The 22,756-nt window shown below is 47.2% G+C and overlaps 1 protein-coding gene across 1 annotated transcript in view; it reads right to left on the minus strand.

Moving 5' to 3' along the window:
• Positions 1–2,142: 2,142 nt before the first annotated feature.
• ALK (ALK receptor tyrosine kinase) overlaps positions 2,143–22,756 on the minus strand; it is a 383,537-nt gene continuing 362,923 nt past the window's right edge. Inside the window, exons 21-29 of the mRNA XM_054397449.1 lie at positions 21,083–21,173; positions 20,102–20,166; positions 18,838–18,967; positions 11,276–11,373; positions 9,274–9,366; positions 7,497–7,598; positions 5,352–5,486; positions 4,399–4,489; positions 2,143–2,847 (exon numbers count right to left, since the gene is read on the minus strand). Coding sequence (XP_054253424.1) covers positions 2,143–2,847; positions 4,399–4,489; positions 5,352–5,486; positions 7,497–7,598; positions 9,274–9,366; positions 11,276–11,373; positions 18,838–18,967; positions 20,102–20,166; positions 21,083–21,173 — 1,510 coding nt within the window. The remainder of the gene's footprint in view (positions 2,848–4,398; positions 4,490–5,351; positions 5,487–7,496; positions 7,599–9,273; positions 9,367–11,275; positions 11,374–18,837; positions 18,968–20,101; positions 20,167–21,082; positions 21,174–22,756) is intronic.

The following is a 22,756-nucleotide window of genomic DNA, read 5'->3' on the forward strand; positions in this document are numbered from 1 at the left end:
GGAATGTCGTCCTATGCAAAGAAGAGATAAAGAAAATAATAGGGAGCTTCAGCCCTTCAGAAAATGAGAAAGCTGGGATATTTAAATGAAAATTGCTATTATATGTGAATAAGATCCTCATGTAAGAAATGGTTCTGATGGTGCTCACCTCCTGAATTAATCAGCTTTCCTGAGACTCTAAGCTACTACCCCATTGTGCTTACTGAGATGGCAAGACAGAGCCCAGAGTGACACTACCACAGCCCTAAGCTGCAGTGGCTACTTCATGATGAGAGCTGTGAGCCTAACAGCCTTGGAGGTCACAAATATTCCCTAAGTTCAAGCTAAAGGAGCCTGTGTGCAGCAGCAGAGGATGAGCAGGGGGCTGGAGTTCCTTTCCTATGTAGACAGACAGAGAGTTGGGGCTGTTCAGTCTGGAGAAGAGAAGGCTCTGAGGAGACCTTATTGTGGACTTCCAGTATCTGAAGGGGGCTACAAGAAAGCTGGGGAGGGATTTTTTAGAGTGTCAGGGAGTGGTAGGACTAGGGGGGATGGAACAAAAATAAACATGGGTAGATTCAGATTGGATGTTAGGAGAAAATTCTTCCCCATGAGGGTGGTGAGACACTGGAACAGGTTGCCCAGGGGGGTGGTGGAAGCCTCATCCCTGGAGGTGTTTAAGGCCAGGCTGGATGTGACTCTGAGCAACCTGATCCAGTGTGAGGTGTCCCTGCCCATGGCAGGGGGGTTGGAACTGGATGATCCTTGAGGTCCCTTCCAACCCTAACAATTCTATGATTCTATGTGCACATCCTGGTTTGTTGCCTTATGAAGAAGACAGGAAGCTTACCTCAATGTTTGGATCCAGGGCCGGATTCAGAGTGACTTCACTGAAACGAAGAGTCTTGGGGCTGAAGGACACCTTCACATTCCTCTGCTGCTGCTCCATAGCCTTCATACGAAAACATGAACCCTTGCAACCCTAAGTTGAAGTTACTACTGCACATCATCTTTACACATGAATTATTTCCTACATCTATATTTTTGACAATACACTTAACTGGAATATTTCTCATGCACGAGGTGTACAAAATGAGTCACTGCAGTGTTTGTCTTGACACCATGAAGAAGAACAAGGGCTCTAAACCCCTCACAGACAGACAGTATCTGGCATCTGGATTGTGGCACGATCTCCTCTTCAACCTTTACACACTCTTTGTACAGGGTATGCCGAAGGCTGTTGTAACCCTCTGAGGTATGCAGGTGGCTGCCCCATTGTCAGGGTGTGGTGAGAGCTTCTCTCATGGTCCTTTAAACCTTCACCTTGGTTCCACTCGACATGCCCAAGTTCCTGGTGAGATTCCTACTTTCGTAGGATGGAATGAATTTTAAAGGGCTTTACTGGGTTTTTGTTCTTAAGCACAGGACAAAGAAAACAAACAAACAAAAAAAACCCCAGGCAGACAACCCTCCCCCGCAACCCATCCTCTATGTTTCCCCTCCTCTCTTTCAAGTGATGCAGCATGACCAGTGTCCTCCTATTGCCCTGCCAGCACCCCCATGACCACTGTGCATTCAAGGACCTCCGAAGACTGGACTGTAGCTGGAACACAACTCAGGACTGTGCCATTGCATCCCCATTCAACGCTGTCGATGTAGCTTTTTTTTTTTTCTTTTTTTTTTCAGTTTGGCTTTCCCCAAACCCACTACAACCTCTTGCCAGCTGCAGGAGCTCTCCAGGTGTTCCACAGCAACCACGAGTTTGGCATTGGAAAAACCCCAGACATGAAACACTCAAGGCATTGGAGCCGTGGCTTTGACACTTAAGCAGAGAACACACAACTGAGACAAGCTCACAGGAAGGGCATGACAACAACCATGCGTTATGAGTTGATGCAGCTGGGCCTCACAAGTTAACATTTGTTTCCTGTATCCTCCCTCCCCCTTGTTTCTTTGAGCCTGTTGGGGGTCTGGTGATTCGAAGCCTCTCTCTCGGGTTAGTTGAAAGGACATCTCTGAGGGTGGCACTTTTGGAGCAAGTTGGCACAAAAGGGAAGGTAACCAACGCTGTCAGATCCCTTGCTTGTGGTGTATTGGGTAACAGGACATCTCTTCAAGGCTCAGGGGACACGGGGGAAAAAGTCAAGAAGGTAGAGAGGGCTCTCATGGCCCCTGCTGGGTTATGTGACTCTTGTTTCTAAGGAGAGGGTCCTCATAACTGCTAGCGCACGGTGGAGTGGAGGCTTCCAAGGGTAAGCCCTGCTGTTGGTATCCGTAGTTGACGTTCCCACAGGGGAAGTGGCGGAGCCTAAAAAGAGGCACTTCTTTAATGCTTGCTGTTAGGGAAGATGGCTCTAATAGCAGGGAGGAGCCTGGCAGCCTGCCAGTCACAATGTTGGGCCCCACAGTACAGTTCCCTTCCTGTCCTAAATTCTCCCTCTCGGGCATCTCCTTCTCCAGCAGAGAACTGCTCTTGCTGGCCTGCTTCTCCGCAAACCAGGAGCCGTAGGTTGGGTTCCAGAGGTTGGTGGGCTTGTTCCTGGAGCCTCGGCTTTTGTGCAGCTCAGAAGGGGGATTGGACTGGGCATAGGCCATGTTGATGTGTCCCCCTGCCGAGGCTGCCTGCACCTTCCCCAGCACCGGTGGATCCAAGGCTCCCACTTTCCCTAGAGGTTTTCCAGCAGGGATGGCTGACGGCGGGGGTGGTGGAGATGGCAGAGTTTGCTTCTCATCCTTTCTGTCTTCGTGTGTGGAGACCAGGAGAGGAGGAATTCCTTCTGGATCATCGGGGCGCACCGCTACCTTCTCCTCCTCCTCAGCTGATGGGCCATATTCCACTGGCAAAGCAGTGTTGATGACATCTGGATCCTGTCAGAGAGAAGAATGAGAACTTCTCAAAGTCTGCTACCATCACTTGATCAGAAGCCTGACACCACTGACAGCTGTCATGCTGCAGTCACAAAGTGTCACTCCCACAACCCAGAGCCCACATTCCACATGCAGAGGATGCTGAGCAAGTGCAGTTAGTCATGAGGTGCAGGGAGACAATCCTTAAAATCAAACTTTCTAAAGAGAAGCAACCCTAAAACTCACCACAGAACAGCAGAGGCACAAAACCAATGAAAAACAGGGGGTTTTGTGTGTCCAGCAAAATTTCCTGTGGGAATGTCCTTTTTTTTTTTTTTTTTTTACTCTATCATCTCCAAGTTCATAACGTGCCCAGATAATATTGAAAAGGTTTCAGCCATAAAAGTATTGCCTTCACACAACAAGAGAGGAGTGGGAATGCAGAGAGAAGGCAATACTGGCAGACTCCTGAAAGCCTGAATCTGTAGGGATTGCAGTTCTCAGCTACTTAAGCAGTTTTGAAAATTAAACTGAGAGAAACCATGGTGATCCAGGCAACATTTAATGATTGTTAGGCACCACGGCAACCTATAGGGAGCAGAAAACAGTGCCCCCAACCCCAGGATCTAAGCACACATGAAAACCAGAGCCAAGCCTCCCAAGCAGCAAGGGGAAGCAAACTGACCCAGGCAAGTAAACGTGGGAGGCAGGCAACAAAACATTATTCCAAACTCCTCATAGGTTCAAATTGGTGATAGAAAAGAAAGAAATCAGATTTTGCCCTTGAAAATCCACATCGTTTCCCCATTGCCTAGCCTCAGAATTCCCACTCTTTAGGCCAGCTCTCTCCAGCTGCCTTCTCCAGCAAGGTCAGAGTCAGAAAACTGCCAACAGCCACAGAAGCCACCTGCAAAGGGTGCTCTGAGGACAAAAGGTGCTTGACAGGACCAAGAGGCAACGGACACAAGCCAGAACATAAGAAGTTCCATCTAAACTTGAGGAGGAGCTTTGGGGGAGCACTAGAACAGGCTGCCCAGAGAGGTTGAGGAGTCTCCTTCTCTGGAGTTGTTCAAAACCCACCTGGACACTGTCCTGTGCAACCTACTCTAGGTGAACCTGCTCTGGCAGGAGGGTTGGAGTAGGTGATTTCCAAGGTCCCTTCCAGCTCCTGTCATTCTGTGCTTCTGAGAGCCAGGACCATTTCTGCTCAGCACTGGCCATGTCTGAAGGGTAAACACCAGGCTGGAGTGGCTGCCACGAAACACGTGAGACGTGTACAGGTGCTGGCCTGTCTCAGCTCTTCTGCTTGTTGGAATCTGTGCTTTTATAAGCAGAAGCAGAGCTCCAGGTCTGCTTTTGGAAAGCTGTGTAAGCTTGTGCCTTTCAGCACAGGAAGGATCAACCACCTACAGAGGTAAACATCCCAGTCACTGATGCCAGACATCCGTCTCCTAGATTGCTGACTGCAGTATTTCAATGCTACCCTCTCATCTCATGTTCTGTCTTGCCTAGGTTGCTCCTCAAGAAGAACCCTCTCCACCCATCTCATCTGAGATGAATGAACATTAATACCTGGGTGCAGTACTCAATCCTCTCCAGGATTATGGCAAAATTTGGCCGGTCTTCAGGCTGGTGCTGCCAACACTGGGTCATGATGCGGTAACTGAAAGAGCAGAACGGGAAAGGTTCATAAACCAGCAGATTCTCTTGGTACACAGCAGCTAATCACTGCAGCTTAGAAACCATAGGCACACCTCACCACTCTGATTTCTGGCAAAAGAAAGAGTGCTCTGCCTTCCCTGGAGCTGGACAGTTGAGGTACTGGTAACCATGGAAACATGGCCACCAGTGGGGTGAAATCCACAGCACATCAGAGAATTAACTCACCCACCCCAAATCCCTTGGACAGGCAGGGCTGCAGATAATGGAGCCCAGAGAATTAACTCACCCACCCCAAATCCCTTAGACACTAAAGGCAGGCAGGGCTGCAGATGCTGGAGCCCAGAGAATTAACTCACCCACCCCAAATCCCTTGGACACTAAGGGCAAGCAGGGCTGCAGATGCTGGAGCCCAGAGAATTAACTCACCCACCCCAAATCCCTTAGACACTAAGGGCAGGCAGGGCTGCAGACGCTGGAGCCCAGAGAATTAACTCACCCACCCCAAATCCCTTAGACACTAAGGGCAGGCAGGGCTGCAGATGCTGGAGCCCAGTTCTCCCTGCCTGTGAGCAGCCCTTATGCACTTGCAGTTTCACCACTAATCTAAGGCTCAGAAATATGGGACCCTCTTTGACCAAACAAGTAGTGGCCAGTGCTTCTTAAAGGGGTCTTGAATTAGCCTCAAAAACAGGCAGAGAAGTGAAATAGTAGATAATTCACTGGCACTCAAAAATCCAATAAGGTACATCAGCAACAAACAGATCAATCTTCAAAATCTTTAACTTTTGACTACAGAACAGCACTTGAAACAGAACCTTTTTTTTTTTTTTTTGCATAAATATACCACAGTTAAAATCTCATACACAGGGCCAGGGCAGTTTTTAGGTGGATCCATCCTTCCTCCATTGGTGACAAACTCCAGAACCTCCTGGTTACTTTTGCTAGGGTAGGGCATGTATCCCAACGAGAATATCTCCCACAGCAATACACCAAAGGACCTGAACACAGAAGCAAGGGAAAACAAAGTGAAGGAGATGAGAATGACCATCACCAAGGCATGATGCCCTCAAGTGCAGTGCTGTTAGCATTGCTTCTTGCAGGCTGTGCTCAAGAAGCTTCTGGAGCTCACTGCTGACATATTCAGTCATAAAGAAGCCCCACAGCTCTAATGGTGGACTTTGAATCACCTAACAAATACTGGTAGCTGATTGTGAGTGAAGTCTAGGGTACAGGTAAATAAATATTATTGCTTTGCCCTCATACTCAGCATGGCTCAACTAGATGTGAAGAAGGTGAAAGTCAGGTCATGCTTTTCTGAGACATCAGCTACTGCTGGAGACAGGACTGAGTGGAGCAGTGACCACTTATGACCAGCTTTCATTCTTGAATAAGCTGCTCTGCATGCAGTGTATCCCCACTGATGCTCTGAGCCTCACAGCTTTCACCTCTTGCTCAGTGCACAATAAAAACAGCCCTGGGGACACTGGCTGAGACAGGACCCCCCCTCCAAAGCACTGAGCTGGTCAGATGCTTGGAAATGACCATCTTTTTGATTAAAACTGCAAAGATCTATGTGCAGCAATGGGAAACTCTTCCACATAGCACCAGACAGGCAGCAGTTCAGCATGTTCAGACAATATACCTCCACCCCTCTGCTGGACCTTGCTCAGGAATTGTACGCTGACCACCAGCCCCTTCCCCACCACAATATCCTAAGTCCTTGCCTCCTGTTCATCCAATTCCCCTCCCCCTCCTCTGGTCAACACCAACTCAGGAGCTTACAGCACTCCTGCAGGCCAGAAGGAAGATATAACCCACAATGCAAGACAAAGACAAATTTTAGGTGTAACTGTGTTGTTAAGATGACTGAGTCCAAGCATAAACCCAACACCACCACGGCCATTAAACCATGTCACAAAGTGCCATGTCCACAGGTTTCTTGAACACTTCCAGGGATGGTGACTCCACCACCTCCCTGGGCAACCTGTTCCAATGTCTGACCATTCTTGCAGCAAAGAAATTGTTCCTAATATCCAACCTAAACCTCCCCTGGTGCATCTTGAGGCCATTTCCTCTCATCCTACTGCTAAGGAGAAGAGACCAACACCCAATTCACTACAACCTCCCTTCAGGTAAGCTGTAGAGAGCCAGAGGTCTCACCTCAGCCTCCTTTTTGCCAGACTGAACAACCCCAGTTCCCCCAGATGCTCCTCACCAGGCCTGTTCTCCAGACCCTTCACCACCTTTATTGCCCTTCTCTGGACGCACCCCAGCCTCTCAGTGTCCCTTCTCCCTCACTGGCAGCATTGATCCTGCATGAAGTCTTCTGTGCTGCTTTCCTCAGTGTGGAACTTAAGCTTTCCTCCCTGTAAGGTGCAAAGCAGCACCTGCATCTGTCTCAACCTCCCTCCCTCCTCACCTCCCTTGCAGCACCTGCCTTTGAACAGGTCTCATCTTTCTGTTCCCTTGTCTTGTCCAAGGTCTCTGAAAGACCCAGCTTGTCTTTTCAGTACAGGAAAAATGAAGAACCTGTGTTTTTCACAAAATATGATGACAAGATGAGGGAGTTGGGGCTGTTCAGCCTGGAGAAAAGAAGGCTCTGTGCAGATCTTATAGCAGCCTTCCAGTACATGAAGGGGGCCACAGGACAACCAGAGGACTGTGTATAAGGGCATGGGGTGACAGGACAAGGGGCTATGGTTTCAGACTAGAGCAGGGTAGATTTAGATCGGACATTAGGAAGAAGTTCTTCACTGTGAGGGTGGTGAGACACTGGAATGGATTGCCCAGAGAAGCTGTGGACACTTCACCCATGGAAATGCTTAAGACCAGGCTGGATGAGGCTTTGAGCAACCTGGTCTAGTGGGAAGGTGTCCCTGCCCATGGCAGAGGGGTTGGAACTAGATGATCTTTGAGATCCCTTCCAACTCAGCCATTCTAAGCTATTCACGATTTACAGAAGGGGTTACAACAAAGAGAGACTGAACAGAGTAGGAAAGGAAGCTCACCATGTGTCTGTTTTGGATGTAAATATTCCTTCCATGAAAGCTTCAGGAGGCATCCATTTGACGGGCAGCATGGCACACCCACCCTTCCGATAGTAGCTGGCTCTGCAAAAGCAAACAAACCAGTCAGGCAAGAATTCAGAGAATGCCACAAATTCAGGATTTCTCTAATTGAAAATATTCAAATGATGAGCCTAATTTAGGTGAAACAGCATAGCAGAGAAAATGCTGAAGAGACTTATTCTTTCCAACAAAAACAATGGGAATGGGTGGAAGGACTCCTCTCATCTCCCTCTTGATTTGGTGAATCCAGGTTGTCCTTATCCATGTGCATGGTCCTAGTGAATTGTTCACACAGCAAACTGCTGCTTTCAGAGACATCCTCCTGCACTTTTCAGCCACAGCAAGATCTCCACTTCACCTCACACGTGGCTACTTTGAGCATGCCCACCAAACATAATCAAAGCCTGTCCCATATGCAACCTGTCTAAAACTCCACAAGTGAAATCCAAAACCCTTTCTGAGAATGAGGAGCTTGATGAGGAGGATGCTTGGCCATTAGACAGGGGGCAGTGGAACAAAAAACACCTCCCATGCTCCTGAGACAGCAAGTGTCATTGTCATCATCCCTTCAAATGAAACCTGCAAGCCCCAAACCCTGTGCTGGCAGCTGCAGGAGGCTGCTTGTGCCAGCTCATTGTCCGTAACCACACAGCCTGGCCATCCAAAGGACATTCCTGGGCACATAAACACATGAAGACTTCAAAGGCACCTTTGAAAAACACCAAAGTGTTCATCTTGGGAACTGGTGCTGCTGATTGTGTGAGAGTGACAGATGCTGCTTTGTCCCAGTAGAGTGCCTTCCTGACAGTGGGACAGAGGAGGGGCTCTTTGTGAAGGGAGAGGAAATAAAAAACCAAAAGCAGCTCTGACACACTTGGGGTTTTTGAAGGCAGCACTGTTTGCATCACCTCAGGTTGTGTTACTGTCAGATCTCCAGCTAAGCAGAGCCAGTCCTGGCTTAGTAATTGCACAGGAGAATCTCCAGGCAGGAAAAAAGAGGGCAAGGTGCTGGAATAAACTGTGTGGGTGACTGAGTACAAGGCATTCCTTCCTCGGAGTCAGAGGCAAATCAATTCCTCAACACAGCAGGACATGGTGCTGCACTTCTGGAGGTGCTGTATGGAAGATGAGAAATCAAACTGCAGCCCTCACTGCTCGTGGTCATTAGAGATTTCTTGGCACTTCTTGCAAGAGCAGAGTAGTTAACCCTGTGTCTTGGCTGAGTTCCAGGTTGGGTGATTACATTTTCCTGACCTTCCTCTGCACCTTCCTCCTTTATCTGCAGTAAATTGAGAAGATTTACTGGTGACACCAAACCAAAGGGGCAGAGGTAGCATCAAGGAGAGGGATTAAACTCAAAATGATTTGGGTCCACAAAACAAAAGTGCACATCAATGCCATTCATTGTGGAGAAAGTGAAGACAAGAAACTGAGGACAGAGTACAAGAGGGAGGAAAAATGCCTTCCATGACCACCAGACTTCATTACCCAGAAGAAAACTGTCAGGAGTGGGAAGTCTCCAGATCAGAGTTAAACCACTAGTGAAGGCAAACGCTAACAAAGCATTATCTGGGATTTATCAGGGTGGCTCCTCTCCACTCTTGCCTTGCTAGGGTTGGGCAGAGCAGCACAGAAGCCTGCTCCCCTGCACAAACACTGCTTCTCTCTCCTTTCAGTGAGCTTCCCCTTGCAGATACCCTGAGCTTTGCTCTGCTACCTGTATATATCCCGGGCCATTCCAAAGTCTCCAATTTTAGCCACTCTCCCAGGCCCTCGACAGGTAAGGAGGCAGTTCCTGGCAGCAATATCCCTACAAGGAGAGGGAGGAAAAGCAACAGAAAGAGAAGAACCACTTAATCATTCAACAATTTTGGAAAGCAGTAAGAAAACAAAGAATAGCAAGCAGCTACTTCCCGAGCAGCAGAGAAGCCCCAGCAGCCAAGAAGAGTCAATGTTTATGGGCAAGTCATGATGTCCCAAATTCCAGTCTGCCCCAACAGCAGAAGCAGGTGCACACTGTAACGTTTCCCCTTTAAACTTCACCTGGCATCTTCCAGCTGAAGCCTCCCTTTATCTCAGGAGTTGTTTTTAAGTCTCTAAGAGATTGCAAGCAGTGGGGCTGATTCCAGCAATGTACTAATCCCATCACGAACCATCTGATCAGGCATTGGAACAGGTTGCCCAGGGAGGTGGTGGAGCTGCCCTCCCTGGAAGCATTCAAAAGAGGTGTGGCTATGGCACTTTGGGACATGGTTTAGAGGCTATGCTTGGGTCAGTGGTTGGACTCGATCTTAGAGGTCTTTTCCAACTGAAACAATTCTGTGATTCTCTGAAGCTCTCTGGGGAATGATCCACTGCCCTGCTCCTAGCATGCTTATCAAATATTGTCAAGTGGGTGATGTCAGGGAGAGGAAGAGCAACAATGTGCAGGTGTTGCTCTGAAGACTGAAGAAGGGATTGGCCTGAATCTACGTATGCAGGTAAAATCCCAGTTCCACCACTGCTAGGCTGAAGTAAACGTTGGGGTCTGAATAACATGGTAGCATATCTTGTGGGTCACTCTGTCAGAAGAATGAACTCCAGTCTCTCTTTACTCCTCTGGACCAGGCTGCCCAAAGAAATTGTGGAGTCTTTTACTCTAGAGGCTTTCAAAACTCACCTGGATATGATCCTGTGTGGTCTGCCTTAGGGGATCCTGCTTTGGCAGGATCTTGATGATCTAGATGATCTTGAGAGGTCCCTTCCAACCCCTACCATTCTATGATTCTATGATCTCCACTCCATAGAATCACAGAATGGTCTGGGTAGGAAGGGACCCTAAAGGTCATCTAGTCCTACCCCCCTGCAGTGAGCAGGGACATCCTCAACTAGATCATGTTGCCCAGAGCCCTGCTGAGCCTGACCTTGAATATCTCCAAGGATGGGGCCTCAACTATGTCCCTGGGCTACCTGTCCAGTGTTCCACTACCCTCATAGTGCAGAACTTCTTACTAATGGCCAACCTAAATCTACTCTTATTTCAAACCATTGCCCCTCATTCTATCACTGCAGGCCTTTGCAAACAGTCCCTCTGCAGCCTTCTTGTAGCCCCCTTCAGGTACTGGAAGGCTGCTATTAGGTCTCCCTGAAGCCTTCTCTTCTCCAGGCTGAACAACCCCAGCTGCTTCAGCCTGTCCTCCTAGCAGAGGTGGTCCAACTCCCTGATCATTTTCATGGCCCTCCTCAGGACCTGCTCCATCAGGTCCATGTCCTTTCTGTATTGAGGGCTCCAGAACTGGACACTAGTCCAGGAGAGGTCTCACCAGAGCAGAGCAGAGGGACAAGATCCCCTCTCTCCATCTGCTGGCCATGCTTCTTTTGAGAGGGAGAAGAAAAGGGGTCCAGAATGAGTGGAAAGGCCCTGAGCAAAATTCATGATGGGGAGAGGTTTGATGACTTCTGTCTTAAGACTCTGTTTCCATCTGCAGAGGAGACAATCAGACTGCACAAGTGCAGGGACTTAGAGCTCTGGATCTTTGGTGAAACTGTAGACCACTGCAACCATATTCAGAAAGAGCTTTTCTGTTAACTGCTTCTATTGTTCTGATGGCATCTCCCTTCTTTAAAGGTATCCAGCCACTAGAGTGCAGCAGGACATAAACATATGGAGCAGGGCACTACAAACCAGTGCTGGCAGGTACGCAAGTCATGCCCCTGCTGACACAGGTGTGCTTACCTACCTGTGAATGAAGTGGTTCTCCTCCAGGTACTGACACCCACAAGCAATGTCACGAGCCACATGGAGCAAGTCCAGCATGGAAAGAGAGGAGGGCTGGTTCTGCCAAAAGACAAGGGACAAACATGGGTTAAAAGCAAGAATGTGGCACGATCCCTCACTGACACAGCCCTGGGAGTCAGCCAACAAGTGATGTAGCTCAGATGTTATTGCACAAAGGGACTGCAAAAATGCACAAGAGAGAGCTCCTATCCATGAAAATGATGCACAGGCACAACATCACACACATCCTAGGGACAGAACCAGAACAGCTGGATCCCATCCTAATGGCAGCCTTCCAGTACCTGAAGGGGGCCTACAAGAAGGATGGAATGGGGAGAGTCTGTTTGCAAGGGCCTGCAGTGACAGGACAAGGGACAATGGCTTTTAGCTGGAGAAGAACAGGTTTAGATTGGATGTTAGGAACAAGTTCTGTACTATCAGGGTGGTGGAACACTGGAACAGGTTGCCCAGGGAGGTGGTTGAGGCCCTTTCCCTGGAGATATTCAAGGTGAGGCTTGACAGGACTCTGGGCAGCCTCATCTAGTTGGGGATGTCTCTGCTGAATGCAGGGAGGTTGGACTGGATGACCTTTGGAGGTCCCTCTGGCCCAGCCCATTCCGTGATTCTATGAATTCCCACGTCTGTTGGGATACCCAATGTAAGAATTTCCACCAGTTCCCATGGGGGTCACTTCTGAATTTTCAGCAGGATTTTCAAGATCTGTAGCCTGAACTGGTCCTCACTCAGCTTCTTTGTATTACTGTTAGCTCTTCTTTAAAGTCACCTTGAACAATGAGAATGACATTTTGTTTAAGGCATGAGTCACAATCGCTCTTTCCCTCCTCCACATCTGTGTAGGCTTTGTCCTGCCCCTCTGAGCGCTGACACAGCTTTGCATAGCCCAGGGCAATGGAAGACTAAGGCTGCCAACTCCTTGTTCCTGCCCCTCTGATGAAGTCTACAGCCCTTGCCAGCAGGAGCCAGATGCTGTAGTGCAAAGGGCAGGCTCTGCACCGGCTGGTGTTTGCTGGCCACTGAAGCCAAAGCATCAGCTTCTGCACTGAGGTGTGAATCAGTGAGCCCTGTACCAGTCTTGTGGGGGAGGAGGAGGAAATCACTGCTGCCACTGGGGTGGTGACAAACAACTGGGTGGCAGTGACTGCTTATTCCACAGCAGCCATTTGCTAACTAAGTCTTCACCTGTGGTCTTAGTTGGGCCATACCAGCCTATCCCACTCCCTTGCTCTCTCTTATGACACCTACCATTCTGCCCATGAGTCTCTTCCACCCACACACAAACCAGTGACAGGGACTGCTGGCTTTGCCATCCTGTCTGTTGTGATGAATCATAGAATGGCTTGAGTTGGAAGGGACCTTAAAGACCATCTAGTTCCAACCCCCCTGTCATGGGCAGGGACACCTTCCTCTAGACCACTCTGGTCAAAGCCTCATCCAGCCTGCTCTTAAATGCTTCCAGGGATGAGGCATTCACAACTTCTCTGGGCAACCCACTCCAATGACTCACCACCCTCACAGTGAAAAACTTCTTCCTAGTGTCCAACCTAAATCTACCCTGCTCTAGTTTAAAACCATTGCCCCTTCTAAAAAGTCCCTCCCCAGCTTTTCTGTACCCCTTTCAGGTACTGGAAGGCTGCTATAAGGTCTCCCTGGACCCTTCTTTTCTCCAGGCTGAACAGACCCAACTCCTTCAGCGTGTCCTCACAGGAGAGGTGCTCCATTCCTCTGATCATCTTTGTGGCCCTCCTATGGACCTGCTCCAAGAGACCCAACATATCTCCAGCTGATGTGATGTCATGCTGACCATGCCACTTGATCTAAACCATGGCTAACTGGGACTGGAAATAAGTCCAGGCTCTACAGTACTTAAACATTTGACACTGGCTGGTAAAACCTAAAAATATCTTCATGTTTTCCAGTAAGATAAGGAAAAACTTGGCCTTGATACCTGACTAATGAAATAATTGGAAAATACTTCATCTGTGTGTGAGCAATGTCTGGTTTTTTTTCAGTGCTATAACATCACCTGCCTATATATTGTTTATTTACACAGTAAGTTCATTGCATATTTACACTTAACTGATTCTTTAAAACACAGGACTGTGTCTCCCTTTAAACCTTTCCTTCTGTAGACCAACCATTTCCTGAAAGCATAAAGCCTTTCCCTCCACTCCTTTCTGTGACAAAGGGGGCAATAACCTTTTTGAACTCTGAGTTCAAGTGACTCACCAGCTACACAAGATGGCTACAGTAAGAAAGGCTGCAGATGCCAACTTCATCCCTTTCAGGGCATAACCAAAGGGAAGTGAGGATCTCAGACTACCCATTCCCTCCTCTTCTGAGGAAGGGTCAAAAAAAAGAAGTGAAAACGAGGTAAAAAGCCTCATTCTTTACTGTGCCATCGATTCCAGACCTGAGCTATAAAATCGCAGGGCAGTCAGCAGACTGAAGCCTCAAGCTGAGTTGAACATTTTTTTCTCTCAGTACCCCCTTTCCCCCTCCCCCCTTCCTTCCCCCCCTTAGATGAATTCCTTCCACCTTTTATTTGGCTAAATACAGTCCTAAAACAGATGTGACTGCCCAGCCAAGGGCAATTTAGCCATGTAATTTGTTTGAAAAATGGAGGTTTGGGATTCGTTTTGCAAGGGGAGCAGCCTTGAGACACCAAAGGATTCACTTTACAGCTTTTGCTCCCCAGATGAATGGGCAATGGCAGCTGCAATGCACCACTGCTCAGAGCAGCAGTGTGACACCTCCCCAGGTGAGGCTGCATCTTGCTAAAGGTGAAGGGAGTTCTGTGTATTGTTCAGTGTAATCGCTGCTCTGTGCAACAGGCTGCACAGCACAAAGGAGGGGAATCATTTCTCTGTGTATGATTTATCTTCCAGAGCTGTTCTTTGGTTGCTGTGCTGTGTGTGAGAGAGATCAGCACTGAACTTCCCAGAATGGACAGTTCTGCAAAGCTCATAATGAGTCTCTGAATCTAACAGACTGCCTTTCTCCAGGGGAAGAGGTAGTCCTGTAATAGAGGTGAAACCTCATTAGAAATGGAACACAGGCACCCTTCAGGGCTGTAAACCCTGGCCCCCTGGAGAAGTATGAACCCGAAGCTCATGGGGTAGACTGGGCTGGCATAAACTGACAATATCCCAGCAACAGTCACTGGTATTGTATCTGTGATGTTGGATGAACATTTGGCTTACACATCTGATCATTCCTGCTTGGAGCCCAGAAAAAAAAATATTGCTGCACATTTCTTTCACACAGACAAACAGCATGCAGCAAATAATCTGTGCTGGCAGCATCCTGACCTCCCTTGAAGTTTGCCATCATGCCCTGATACCTCCTGGGGTAGCTCTAGCTTCCCATTTCACATCCCTTGCAATGTCTTAAGTCCCCCCTTCCCTCACTTCACCTTCTCCTCCACTATTCCCTCTGCTCCCTTCCACACTTTTCAGTATGCTGTGGGTGTCTTCCCTCAGGTCGCACAGGTTCTCACTGGCCAGCAGCAAGCCAAACAAGACAATTGTTTTGCACAGTGGTCACTCTAGTATGGTGCTTTCTCTTTCCTTGAGCATTGGGAATTAATGACAGGTTAATACCTTTCACATCTCTATTAAATTTGACTGAAACTGGCAAATGAATTCAAAGTTACTGGCAGGGGAGTGGGGAGAGTGACTGGGGGAGGCAGGTAGAGAATGAACACGTAAATCTCTTGCAATCAGGCTGCAAGCAGAAGGAGGTGGGAAAGACAAGGTGGTAAGGAAATCAGCTGGAAAATAGAGAACTGGGAAAAAGCAGGGGGAAATGACAACAGTAATTCATATGATGCTTACTGCACAGTAAGCAGTGCACCTCTGTTACCGAGGCAGTCAGCTACGTCCTGTGTGGTGAAATGATTCCTGCTAGATGCAACGCTCCTCACAGCCTGTTTACTCTGCACTGCCCTTTGTCTTTTCCTTCCTTTAATGTCCCTGGAAAGCTACACATCCAGCCTGCTGTGCCTGCCATCTACCTGTGTTCCTGGAATGAGAAACAGGAGGACCAAAGCAGCTCCTGGTTCATTAAGAGCAGTGCAAAGATAGGTCTGGCAGTGCTGAGGAGACTCTGTCACACCTCAGGCATATGCAGGGGGAAAATCCACTTCCATAGCTGGTTCCCAGAGCACAACGCCCCACACGTATCTCATCTCTCATCAGCCAGTCTCCTGCCTTCATTGTTTCTAAGCTAGCAGTCAAACGTGCAGCAGAGCCTGGTGTCTTGGCACTCACAGCTGCCATTAGGCCTTCAGAAGCTGTCCTGGCAGCCAGACTATGAATTACCTGCCACTGTAGCCAGGCAGCCACCGCATGGAACAGTAGCAGAAGTAGAGCAAGCAAGAGGAAGGAAGTTAGAACTGAAGAAGAAATATGTGGATCTATGTTTGCACACAGTCAGGCTGTCCACATTCTCTCAGGTGTTAAAGAGGAAGCTTTTCTGAGTCTGTTCCAGCTTAGAATCATAGAAACATTTAGGTTAGAAAAGACCTTCAAGATCATCATTAACCCTACTCTACAAAGTCCAGCACTAAGCCATATCCCCAAGCACCACATCTACATGACTTTTAAACACCTCCAGCGATGGTGATTCAATCACCTCCATGGGCAGCCTGTTCCAATGCCTGACAACACTTTCAGTGAAGAAATTTTTCCTAATGTCCAGCCTAAACCTCCCTGGTGCAGTTACTCGGGATAAAAGACCAACACCTACCTCACTACAACCTCCCTTCAGGTAGCTGTAGAGAGTGAGAAGATCTTCCCTCAGCTTCCTTGTCCTCAGACTAAACAACCCCAGTTCATTCAGCTATTCCTCATAAAACTTGCTCTCCAAGCTGCCCATCTGCATTTGAACCTCAGCTCTCCCAAAGTGTGACGGGCATGGGAGAGACAGAAAACATCAGCAGCAGCCCCAGGTCTGCTTCACTTCTGGGAGCAAGGTAAATGCAGGAAGAGGGGAGGATCTGCAAGTGTGTTGTAGTAGTTACGGTCAGTGTCAGAAAACCTCAAACAGGTCAGGAAAGACAAAGAAAGAAGATGAAAGGGAGTCTCCGTGAAGGCAGAAAGATATGTACCAAAGAAGTAATTTATGCTGTGCCTGGGCTGAACCTTCCTCTTCTGACATTAGCTTTCACAGGGGCTGTACAGAGCTGCTCACAGAAAAGGAAGCCCTGGCATGCCTGCTTGCATGACTGGGATATGGAAAAACACAACCCTCACCTCAGATTAGAGAGCTCCCATGACTGCATCCCATAAAGATTAAGAGCTTGTCATCTGCAAAAACCCAACTGCTTCATTTCTCTGCTAGTAGGTAAAAATTCCTGCTGTTCAGGACTAATGTTGTTGGTGCTCCTTATAAGATGCTGGTCATTACAGTGCTGGCTTCTCTCTCTGATATAATGAGCCAAAAAAGTGCTACCATTGCAAAGTGATGAATGTCCTTGCCCTACAGCATCCTGTTTCACTTCACACATGTAGCAGAGCTTGTCCTGGCAGCTTGGAGCAAAGCACCTCATTTCCCCATTCACCTACCCCCAGGTTCAGCCTACCTGTATAAGCATCTCTAGGTACCACAGAAAACCAACCTCTATTTACAAAGACTTTCTGGGTATTTAGCCTTCTTAGCCAGACAGGTGCCACCTGCATAGAATCATAGAATGATTTCAGCTGGAAAACACCTCTAAGATCACCGAGTCCAACTGTCAACCTAACACCACCATGGTCACTAAACCATGTCCTGAAGTGCTAGGTCCATATATTTTTTTGAACACTTTCAGTGACTCCATTACCTCCTTGGGCAGCTTTGTTTCAATGCCTGACCACTCTTTCAGGAAATAACATTTTCCTAATATTCAAGATAAACCTCCCCTGGTACAACCTGAGGCCATTTCCTCTCCTTCTATCACCTGATACTAGGGAGAAAAGACTAACCCCCACCTCACTCCAAGCTCCACTTTATTGCAATCTATGAAAAACTGTGGTGGTCCTGAGCAACATTTTATGTGTCTGAAAACCAGATTTCAAGGGGGAAAAAAAAACCCAATGATAACAAACTCACAAGGTTGATCTGTTTCCAGATGCCTTGGGCAATAATCTTATTTGTATCTGCAAGAGCCAATTTATGTCTCTCTTGCACTGAAAATATCTTGCCCTGTGTCAAACAAATGTAGAGATGAAGCATGAAGCCGGGCCCTGGTGCTAAACTTCAATAATATCTGGGTGTATTTCTGATCCAGGGACTTGGTGCAGACTTTATTAATCTGAAGTACTGATTCTTTTCTAAAAGTTGTAATTTATTTCTCACACATTTCCAGCTTGCTGTCATTTCCTATTAAAGCTGATTTCAGTGAGAAAACCTTTCAAACTCTGGACTAAAGATATTTGCCATTAAGCCAACAGCTCCAGCTCAGATTCTCTCCTTGCCCATGCCTGGGCAGATATCCAGAGAAATACACTTGACTGGCAGTTTAAATAATGGATTTATCTTTATTAGCTCAATGCATCTCCCAGACCTGCCCTGAGCTCGTGTGAGGAAGGGTAAGAGTAGACATTAACTTCTTGGGCTTGAAAACTTGGATTTTGTTCTTTCTTTGGATATCTCCAGTGCTATCTACCAAAGGCTTGGGATGAGGCACCTCTGCATAACTCCAGCAGCATCTGTTCCTTGTACACTTTGTCCTGGTCCCACACTGACCCTCTAGCAACACAAATTGCTAAAGCACAGCAGTGTGTGCTCAGGTGGCCAAGAAGGCAAATGGTATCCTGGCCCAGATCAGGAATAGTGTGGCCAGCAGGATAAGGACAGTGTTGTACCCCTGTATTGGCACTGGTGAGGCCACACCTTGAGTAATGTGTTCAGCTTCAGGCCCCTCACTACAAGAAGGACATTGGGATGCTGGAGGGTGTCCAAAGCAGAACAATGAAATTGGTGAAGGGCCTTGAACATAAATTGTATGAGGAACAGCTGAGGGAACTGGGGATATTTAGTTTTCAGAAGAGGAGGCTGAGGGGAAACCTTATTGTTTTCTACAGCTACCTCAAAGGAGGCTGGAGCAAGATGGGGGTTGGTCTCTTCTCATGTGCAATAAGTGACAGGACCAGAGGAAATGGCCTTGAGTTGTGCCAGGGGAGACTCAGGCTGGATATTAGGAACAATTTCTTCATGGAAAGGATTCTCAAGCCCTGGAACAGGCTGCCCAGGGAGATGGTGGAGTCACCATCCCTGAAGGTATTTGAAAGGCACATGGATGTGATGTTGAGGGACATGGTTTAGTGATAGTGGCTTAGCAGCAGTGGTGGATTGTGAACTCTAGGCTAGTGGTTGGACTTGATGATCTCAAAGGTCTCTTCCAACTTCAACAGTTCTACGAAAATTCTGGGAATAGCATCTGCATAGGTCAGCTCTTCCATAGTTCTGTATTTGCCACGTGGCAGCAGCTTACTAAATAAAATTCATTTTCTCTTTTCTTACCGGTCTGGGCCGTGTCTCTCTCAGGAATGACTTCAGGTCACCTCCAGCCATGAGCTCGAGCAGAATGAAACGGGGCAGCGCCTGCAAGCTCACCCCGATACAGCGCACGATATTCTGGTGGTTGAACTTGCTGTGGAGAGAGGGAGGCTCAATTATAGAGACTCTTAATCCAAAAAGCACAGCTTAGATTAGACATTAGGAAGTTCTTCACTATGAGGGTGGTGAAACACTGGAACAGATTGCTCAGAGAAGCTGTGGATGCCTCGTCCCTGGAAGTGTTGGAGACCAGGATGGATGTGGTTTTGAGCAACCTGGTCTAGTAGGAGAGGTCCCTGACTGTGGCAGGGAGGTTGGAACTAGATGATCTTTAAGATCCCTTCCAATTCAAGCCATTCTCTGATTGTATGATATGATGAATTGCAGAAAACTACAACATATACTAAACACAAATCAAAATGTTGTGCTGTAGGTAATTGACTGCTTAAAAAGTAACAAATCTTAAAGGCAGGGTGACTGGATAAAGCAAAAGTGCTGCTCCTGCACTCAGTGTCCATCTGCATGGTACAAAACCAGAGGTGAGGAAGGAGTGGCTTTTGGCCACTTTTCCTCTTCCTATCTTCTGCATCCTTTTCAGGCTACAGTAAGACTTGTGGGTCATTGGAGGCAGAAAATGTCTGGTAACAGCGAAGTCTGCTCCTAATTTTCCTATGCAAGGGGTAGAAGCTGGCCTAGGGCAGAGTTGTTCACAATAAGGGATCAGCTTAGGTAGGGGATATTCCTTAAGGTCTAGTCTCTAACAGTTCCTTATTTCTCCAGACCTCAGTGTGATGATTATCCATTTCCATGGATTCCAGGACTGCCACTGACAAGTGACATGACAGCAGCATTAACTCAGTGTCATCTATTATTTTTGATTAGTCAAACCCAAACTCCTACGGGTTAGTTTTACCTCACGTTCTAACCTCTAAAAGGAATCAAAGGACCCTATTATCAATTCTGAAAACTAAAGATTTTCACTTTGGAGAATGAAAATGAGTGTGGACCCTCTTGAAAATGTAATCCTTAGTAATTTGGTGCCTCTTCATTTGTAAGAAGATTAAAAAAGAATGGTAATACCTCTCCTCTTTGTAAAATACTGATAGCCATAGGCTAAAACTGCTGTATGGAAGTGTTGCATGGATATCACTTCTCAAAACACCTTTTTTCTTTACAGTGCTGGGCTTTGCAAGCCTACACAAGTGCTGTTCATCTTATTCGTACACACCTGATAATGAGAGCTTCCATGAGGAAGTCCAGCTCATCTTGCTCTGAACACACTTCTGGCAACGTCTGGAAAAGAAGGAAGGGGTTGATGAGGAGAAGATATTTAACGTTACAGATGTAGAACACTTGACACAATCAACAGTACTAACATGGTCTGCATCAATCCTTGTTTCTCTAAAAGAAACTTCACTCTGAGGTAACAGCTAAACCATTACTAAACTGGACTGTGAAGCCTGTTGAAAGGTAACCATCAGAACACATAGCCCATCAACATCACTGTCATCCTCCTCCCAGCAAAGTAAATAGCCCAGAGTGCACAATGTATGGGACTGCTGTAGAGAGGATGAGGAATAAGACCACAGCTCCTGAGCAGTCTCACAGTTCAATGCTCCTACCTTCCAGCAAGACTATGAACTATAACCAGCATTAGGCCTGTGCTGCTAAGCAACCTCTAGAAGAAAAAAAAGCTAGGTAGGCTGTTGAAGGCAGGGGGAACCCTATCAGGGTCTCTCAGGATTTATCTTCACATTCAGTGCATATCCATCCTATAATGGAGTGGTGAGATTCCTGGAAAGCCAGCTACCTCCTCTCTGCAGGCTCTGATGTATGTGCCAGCTCTTCTTGGCCCCGTGAAGACTTTTGGCCTATGACTCAAAGGCTTTGGACAGCTTACCACATGAGGTGTAGCATGTGGAGGATGGACAGAGGACGGATTTGTTCCTCATCCTGCAGTTTGCTGCAGCTATATGGGAAATCTTTGCCTATTTACTACTTACAGACCTCTTTCAATAGTCTCACAAGCCCATGTGCTATAAGCTGTACTGTCATTCTGGTGAAGTGTTGCAACACAGCAGCAACCTTTCTAGCCACATCCTTCAGTACTTATAGTAAAGCTTAATTTATCTTCATTTTTATAATGCATTAGGACTTCAGGGTGAAAGGTGCATGAAACCATCATGACAACTCATACACTGTCACTTACTTTCACAGCCACCTGCAAGGGAGTGGGGTCGCTGGGGATCCCTGCCACCTGACCTTCATATACCTCACCAAAGGCTCCGTGGCCCAAACCCCTGGACAGACCAGAGAAGACAAGAAGGTTTTACTACAGAGAACACACATTGTAATACTGTGGTCACAGCTCACAGAATGGCCTCACAATTTCCATGGAAGTGAAACAGGGAGAACTGGATATTGACACTGATGATACCACTCCTCACACTATGCAGGTGACCCGACCTTGATGTGATCTTTCCTGGACCTACAATGTATTTAGCTGGGAGAGAAAGCAATCTTCAAAAGTGAACAGTCTCCACTGAAATCAAGCTGCTGGCACTGCAGTGTGTAACAGGCAGCACTCTTCTATGGCTTTGGTGTGGGTGCTGTAGTGGTGGGTGCTTCAAAACAGGTCAATAAAGATAGATCTGAAGTCTTGGTGTTCCCACACCCTCGAACACATTAACAGTTCCCACCATTACAGAAAACATTGAACAAGAAACTAGGAAGGCACAACGGTTCTCAAAGACCTGAATTCTAATCCAAGTATCTTTTCCTGATTTATTTTGTCATTCTGGGTAAGTACCTTAGCCAGTAAATGGTGATGATAGTGCTTTATAAAGCACTCAGCTCTAGGAATTTGTGCTGAGAATTGTTTCTGGCACTGATCATACTATGAAATGTACAGCTTTATTTTGAAAAAAGGTATAAGAAAAAGAAGAAGGGATTGAAGCAATCACACAACAGATCCTGTTCCATGTCCCTGTGATTGTGATGTTACATACCTGTCTATTCAGTATTTGCTTGCTTAGCATTAAGCCAGCTGGTACAATAGCTTACCACATAGTTTTGCCAGGATAAAGACCAGTCTAGGCAGTGAAACTCCAGTGAGGACTTGTGTTGCCTGTGACTCAATCACTTCTTTTACTAACATGTGGTAGGTATCAGCTTCAGATACTATTCTTGGCTATGCCTGACCAACTTATTCCAAACTTATTATAAACCAGATAAACCAGCCGGTCACTTAACCTCCTCCCAAAAAGTCCACCTTCTCTGCCTTATCAAGTCCCTGCTCTCTGCAGCTTGTCACACTTCAAAAATCATTTTATGGCCCAAGTGACAAAGGCAGTAGCAGCACAGGGTACATTAGAAACTTCCAGATGCAGTCCTGCAAGACGTGCAGGTAAGGAGGCATGAGATAAGAGACAGCAAAACATTGCAGACTGAGTAGTCTGCTCTAAACATAATCTTATTTAGCACCATAAGCTTCCTAGTCTTCCAAGCTCTCCTGCTTCCACTTCTTGGCTTTTTGTGTACAATTGCATGGTGCCAGGGTAATGTCACATTCACAAGTGCCACACACTGGGTCCTGCATTAGAGTTTTTCTTCAGAGACTGTTTTGAAACTTCACAGAAGTTCTGATCTAAGCAAGAGTGGTCAGGCTGTCCAGGGAGGTGGTGGAGTCACCATCCTTGGAAGTGTTCAAGAAACCTGTGGACATGGCACTTGGGGACATGGTTTAATGGCCACGGTGGTGTTGGGTTGACAGCTGGACTTGATGATCTTGGAGATCTTTTCCAACCAAAACAATTCTATGATTCTGTGACTGTTGTGCTGGTTTTGTATTCCTGTCTTTTTAATACTGTCTGGCTTTTTTCCT

This window comes from Indicator indicator, chromosome 2 (assembly GCF_027791375.1).
Source record: "Indicator indicator isolate 239-I01 chromosome 2, UM_Iind_1.1, whole genome shotgun sequence".
NCBI classification, from domain to species: domain Eukaryota; kingdom Metazoa; phylum Chordata; class Aves; order Piciformes; family Indicatoridae; genus Indicator; species Indicator indicator.